Source organism: Clupea harengus, chromosome 1 (assembly GCF_900700415.2).
Source record: "Clupea harengus chromosome 1, Ch_v2.0.2, whole genome shotgun sequence".
NCBI lineage: Eukaryota > Metazoa > Chordata > Actinopteri > Clupeiformes > Clupeidae > Clupea > Clupea harengus.
In genome coordinates, this window is record NC_045152.1 from 16,107,958 (window position 1) to 16,114,667 (window position 6,710).

The following is a 6,710-nucleotide window of genomic DNA, read 5'->3' on the forward strand; positions in this document are numbered from 1 at the left end:
AGGATCCACTCAATAAGTACCGATCTCATTTAGAGATAGTCCTGCTGTTGCTGCGCTACACACACTAACCCCAACACACACACACACACACACACACACACACACACACACTAACTCCAACACACACACACACACTCACACACACACACACATCCCAACACTCACACACACACACACACACTCACCCCAACACTCACTAAACACACACACTCACCCCAACACTCACACACACACACACACACACACACACTCACCCCAACACTCACTAAACACACTCACCCCAACACACACACACACACACTCACCCCAACACACACTACACACACTCACCCCAACACTCACTAAACACACTCACCCCAACACTCACTAAACACACTCACCCCAACACACACTCACCCCAACACACTACACACCCTCACCCAAACACACACACACACACACACTCCCATCTCCCTTGTGCATCAGTGGTGTGCTGGTCTGTGTTCAGTGCTACTGTGTCCCCCTCTGGTCAATGCAACAGCAGGCTGTTTCTGATGCAAGGGTCAGACTAGCTAGCAGAAGTGTTTAAGGTTGATGAGATAGCTAAACTTGTATCGAACTGTTTTACGGTGAGTGAGTGAGTGTGTGTGTGTGACTGTGTGTGTGAATGTATGTGTCTCTATCTGGGACTGTGTGACTAGCTGTGAGTGAGTTGGTGTGTGTGTGTGTGTGTATGTATGTGTGTGTGTGTGTGTGTGTGTGTGTGTGTGTGTGTGTGTGTGTGTGTGTGTGTGTGAGTGTTCTGAGCTCTTTCCTTATAGGTGTTTTATTCATCCACCTTATTAGTCCCATTTCAGTGTCCTGATGAGGATGGTGCTGCTAGGACAGGATGCTGTTGCTCAGTGAGGATGGTGCTGCTAGGACAGGATGCTGTTGCCTAGTGAGGATGCTGGTACCCAGTGAGGATGGTGCTGCTAGGACAGGATGCTGTTGCTCAGTGAGGATGGTGCTGCTAGGACCGGATGCTGTTGCCTAGTGAGGATGCTGTTGCCCAGTGAGGATGGTGCTGCTAGGACAGGATGCTGGTACCCAGTGAGGACGGTGCTGCTAGGACAGGATGCTGTTGCCTAGTGAGGATGCTGTTGCCCAGTGAGGATGGTGCTGCTAGGACAGGATGCTGTTGCCCAGTGAGGATGGTGTTGCTAGGACAGGATGCTGGTACCCAGTGAGGACGGTGCTGCTAGGACAGGATGCTGTTGCCTAGTGAGGATGCTGTTGCCCAGTGAGGATGGTGCTGCTAGGACAGGATGCTGTTGCCCAGTGAGGATGGTGTTGCCTAGTGAGGATGGTGCTGCTAGGACAGGATGCTGGTACCCAGTGAGGATGCTGGTACCCATTGAGGATGGTGCTGCTAGAACAGGATGCTGTTGCCTAGTGAGGATGGTGCTGCTAGGACAGGATGCTGCTGCTAGGACAGGATGCTGTTGCCTAGTGAGGATGGTGCTGCTAGGACAGGATGCTGCTGCTAGGACAGGATGCTGTTGCCCAGTGAGGATGGTGCTGCTAGGACAGGATGCTGCTGCTAGGACAGGATGCTGTTGCCCAGTGAGGATGGTGCTGCTAGGACAGGATGCTGTTGCCTAGTGAGGATGGTGGTACCCAGTGAGGATGGTGCTGCTAGGACAGGATGCTGTTGCCCAGTGAGGATGGTGCTGCTAGGACAGGATGCTGTTGCCTAGTGAGGATGCTGGTACCCAGTGAGAATGGTGCTGCTAGGACAGGATGCTGTTGTCCAGTGAGGATGGTGCTGCTAGGACAGGATGCTGTTGCCTAGTGAGGATGCTGTGGCCTAGTGAGGATGGTGCTGTTTTTTGATAACGTTTCATAAGGATAGTCTGTGTGTACTTGTGAGCATGTGCTTGTGTTAGTGAGTTTCTATGGTTTTATGGGTATTAATGTCTAGACTCGCAGTGAAAGCAGGCCTTCCTGAGCTGAATGTGAAGTGATCCTCTCTCTGGTAAAACTCCAAACCCCATGCTGCATTGCAGGAAAGTCCTGGTAGCCTCATCTGGATAGCACTGAAACATTTCAAGGCTGTATTGTCAAGGTGTCTTACGTCTCTTAAGTGTCATTTATTTTATTCTCTTTTATTTAGGTTTTTTCTGTGTCGTTTTTGTTGTTGTTTTTTTTAAACTTAACGTTTTGTATTAACTTTAAGCTTTGATCAAACTTTTTGAAAACAGCAGTATATCCATGATTATAAGTACTCAAAAGAATGCTGTACCATTGTGTTCTGTTACATTTAGTGTTGCCATGACTACTCAAAGAATGCAGTACCATTGTGTTCTGTTATATTTAGTGTTGCCATGACTACGCAAAGAATGCAGTACCATTGCGTTTATGTTGTATTTAGTGTTGCTGTATCAAAAAAACAAAAAGCTCTATAATGCAGACAGTATAGGTGTACATATGAAATATGTTCTTCCTTTTATAAACCTAAGGTCCTAAAGTGATTTTTAAAGATTATGAAATGCTTTAAATAACATATGTTCACTCTTCTTAAAATCTTAGTTAATGTGACTCTATTCACGTCACTCTGTAACGTGTAGTGTTTTATGTAAATGTGTGCATACTATATTTCCAAAGCTATCTAAGCAACACATTGGTGCTGACTAAGTTTCTAATGTTTATTTATTGTACATGTCTTGTTTTTCTATGTTTACGTTTCGATGTATATTATTTATCTTTTGTTTTGTTGATTAGTGTTTGATTTAAAATGCCTCCTGGGAATAGATGCTTCACAGTGAAAAGATGGGAGCAGACTATTTATTCTATCTATTATCTCTTGTCTTTTTTTGAGGCAGATGTCTGCCCTTAAAAGCTGCTCAATCTAATCTGCTGCTTTAAATCTAATTGTATAATTTGGGTAGAATTATTGCATCATCGTTTTTAAATTCAAGGCAGTTTTTTGGTCAAATTAACATTTTCAAAATTAACATTTTCAACTCCACGTAAAATGTAAAATGCTGACTCCTCTAGATAAGCCGCAGTGTGTGTGTGTGTGTGTGCGCGCGTGTGCGCGCGGTATCTCTGGGTCGTTTTAAAATTGAGTGGCGTGCTCTCTACCGATTTCTGCTCTGTGAAGGGTTTAGATTCTATTTTTCTTTGTTTTGTTTTGTTTTTGTTTCTTGTTTGTTTAGTTTGTTGTTTTCCCAAAAAAATTAAGCAAAAAATAAGGCATATGCAGTGTTTGTAAATACAAAGTCATTTGGACTGCACATATCTTGCATACCTCTCTCTTGTTGTTGTGTAAATAATCAGCCCTCTCTTGTCATGTTTGGATTGCACATACCTCTCTCTTGTTGTTGTGTAAATAATCAGCCCTCTCCCGTCATGTTCGGTGTGTTTTTGCTATACCCCTTTCACTGTGTGAGGTGTCCTAGTGTGGTTCAATAGTCTAATGTTTTCTTTAGGCTCTCCCTAAACAACTGGTTTACACTGATAAATAAAAATAAACAACTGGTTTACACTGATAAATAAAAAACACACGTGGTCCAATAGTCTAATGTTTTTATTTAGGCTCTCCCTAAACAACTGGTTTACACTGATAAATAAAAAACACACGTGGTCCAACAGTCTAATGTTTTCTTTAAACAACTTGTTTACACTGATAAATAAAAAACACACACTTTGTTTGAGACATTCCTGTTTTGGGTGTCAATGTAGATTATAACACCAATGTTTACTCTCTCTAATCAATACAATGTCTTTAAACAATAACACTGTCTATTGTCCTTCTAGTCCTTCTGCACAGATTATTTCAGATATATTCTATTGAAACATCTTTACTTTGATTTGATCTGATTTGATGCAGTTTATTCCTGTGTGTGAAGGTGATGACAAAAACACTGTCAGTAGATTTTCATTTTGGGAACTGAGTGAGGAACCATGAGCGATGATTGTGTGTGTGTGTGTGTGTGTGTGTGAGCATTTTTATTTATTTATTTTAGTTTATCTGCATCAGTCTTGACGAGATCTGTCCCATACGCTCCTCACCAGTCTCCCCCTGTGTGTGTGTGTGTGTGTGTGTGTCTTTTTTCTAGTAAGTGAACGAGGACGTCGTTGAGGGAACCGAGGGACATCAGCTCTAAGATGGAGGAATGGAAACCGGAAGAAAAAACATCAAGAAAAAAAAAGATGGAAAAAAAAAAACACAAAAAACAAATCCTTCCATTCTATCTGTGTGTGACTGAGCAATGCCTGTGGCTATGGATGAGAAGAGGAGGATGAGAGGAGAGGAGGATAGAGAGAACACTATGAAGGGTGGATGGGGAGGAGGAGAGGAGAGGAGGATAGAAAGAACATTATGAAGGGTGGATGAGGAGAGGAGAGGAAGATAGAGAGGACACTATAAAGGGTAGACGGGGAGGAGGAGAGGAGAGGAGGATAGAGAGAACACTATGAAGGGTGGATGGAGAGGAGGATAGAGAGAACATTATGAAGGGTGGATGGGGGGAAAAGGAAAACCAGTGGTTATCATACAAAAAAAAGAACCTTTTTATTTTTCTAAACTTTTTTAAGTTTATGTTTGAAAAGAGCAAAGTTAAGTGTATATATATATATAGTATATATATGGATGTATATGGATGTATAACTATATAAACAAAACAAAAAACTACATATGCATCCATGCCGTGCTGTTTTAGTGAAGGGAGGGGCCTGCAGCGCCCTCCTGGCCCCGCCCCTCATGCAGCAGTGCCCCGCCCCCCCCAGGTCAGGGTGTGAGGGAGCTCAGTCATGAGCATGAACACACACACACACACACACACACACTCACACACACACACACACACACACACACACACACACTCACACACACACTCCTCACTTGCTTTTGCGTACAGGTAGGCTACTTCCTGCTGAACCACTTCCTGGGGTAGAGGTCAGAAGTTATGACCTTAAACCTGTGATGTCTGAGAGGAGTCTCACACACACACACACACACACACACACACAAACACACACTTCCTACACCCCTTTAGCAAGACGTGATTTGGACATTTGTCAAGGTGTTTACATGCCAAGGGACCCTGACCATGCTTCAGTCAGTCAAGCAGAGAACATGAAAGAAGAGAGACGGACTGAAGAGAGAGAGACAGAGTGAGAAGAGAGAGACAGGCTGGGGAAAGACACAAACACAGAGTCAGTGGAGACAGACTGAGGAGAGGAATCAGACAGTTTGGGTTTAGGGAAGAGCAGAGGGATAGAGAGAAACAGAAAGCTGGAGAAGAGAAGTAAAGACAAAAGAGGAGAGGAGTAGAGAAGAGAAGAGGAGAGAAAAGAAGAGAAGAGAGGAGTAGAGAAGAGAAGAGAGGAGAAGAGAAGAGAAGTGAAGAGAGGAGAGGAGTAGAGAAGAGAAGAGAAGAGAAGAGAGGAGAAGAGTAGAGAAGAGAAGAGAAGAGAAGAGAGGAGTAGAGAAGAGAAGAGAAGAGAGGAGAAGAGAAGAGAAGAGAGGAGAAGAGAAGAGAAGAGAAGAGAGGAGAGGAGTAGAGAAGAGAAGAGAAGACAACAGAGGAGAGTAGAGAAGAGAAGAGAAAAGAGGAGAAGAGAAGAGAGGAGAGTCAGAAAGTCAGTAAGGTGAAGACAGTCATTTAGAATGGTGCAATGGCGAGGCTGCACAATAGCTTCCCCTACAGGTGACGCCCAAAAGATGATGTCTGTGGGACTGGGCAGGTACTTGTGGTGTAAGAGGACTGATGTTTGGGGCAGGGGGCATTTTTGAGACAGACGGGGCTACTACGCTTACCCGAGGTGTTGGGGGGGGGGGGGTGTTGGGCGGTGAGGGATGCCAACCTCATGAAAAAATGCAAAGTTAACATTTCTTAAATTTGTATGTCTACTGGAAGTCAACTTTCGTGACATGTTCTGTATGTAAACATTGTACTAATAACATGCTTCTCAGCATGGTGCAAAAAAGACAGTCGGTTGTAGCCATTTACTAATGTTGTATTATTGTATTACTAGGACTGAAGAAAAGAACATTTCTATATAAATATATCTATTTGTGATTCGCCACCCTTGGAGATGATTTACACGTTTATTTCTGATTGTGAGTTTCTGTGGTTTGATGCGCTGTCGACGTGAGGAGGCGTCTCGAGGAGAGAAGGTTCTAGAAGGTTCTAGAAGGTTCTAGAAGAGACGTCTCCAGTGGTGTTTTTCTGGTTCAGATCCTTGGTTCTGCCTCTGAATGTACTTCTCTTGAACTCTAGAACTTTTGTATGTGTGTGTCTTTCTTTGGAAGCCGTGCTTTGTAACTGTGTGTGTGTGTGTGTGTGCCCGATCGAAGCTGGTGTGTGAGGACACTGGGACTGACTGTTCCTCAGTCACGCGTCTCTCGTCCGCCGTCTGGTTACCGTGGGAACGTGTCCAACTGAATTAAAACAAGAGACAGAATTCATGGAACAACAAAGAGGACACAAAGGGTCTCTGAGTTTGAGACATTTCTGTGTTTTTCTGTAATGTTTTCTTTTCCTTCAGACATTGATTTTGAGTCTCAGAAATGAAAAAACCCTGAATGCAGTGGTGTCAAATAGAAAGTAGACGCAGATGACACAGAGACATCCTCGTGTGTCACGGGACGGGATTTACATTTTTCACGTGGCCTGCGGAGAGAGCAACATTAATGCCAGTACTCCGTTTCCAGGTGTGTGTACAGCGCAACCCTTCACACC

The 6,710-nt window shown here is 43.9% G+C and overlaps 1 protein-coding gene across 1 annotated transcript in view; it reads left to right on the forward strand.

Annotated features, from left to right (window-relative positions):
* rbfox3a (RNA binding fox-1 homolog 3a) overlaps positions 1-4,204 on the forward strand; it is a 58,217-nt gene extending 54,013 nt beyond the window's left edge. The window contains exon 11 of the mRNA XM_031566088.2: positions 4,083-4,204. Coding sequence (XP_031421948.1) covers positions 4,083-4,085 — 3 coding nt within the window. The 3' untranslated portion in view covers positions 4,086-4,204. The remainder of the gene's footprint in view (positions 1-4,082) is intronic.
* The last annotated feature ends 2,506 nt before the right edge of the window (positions 4,205-6,710 follow it).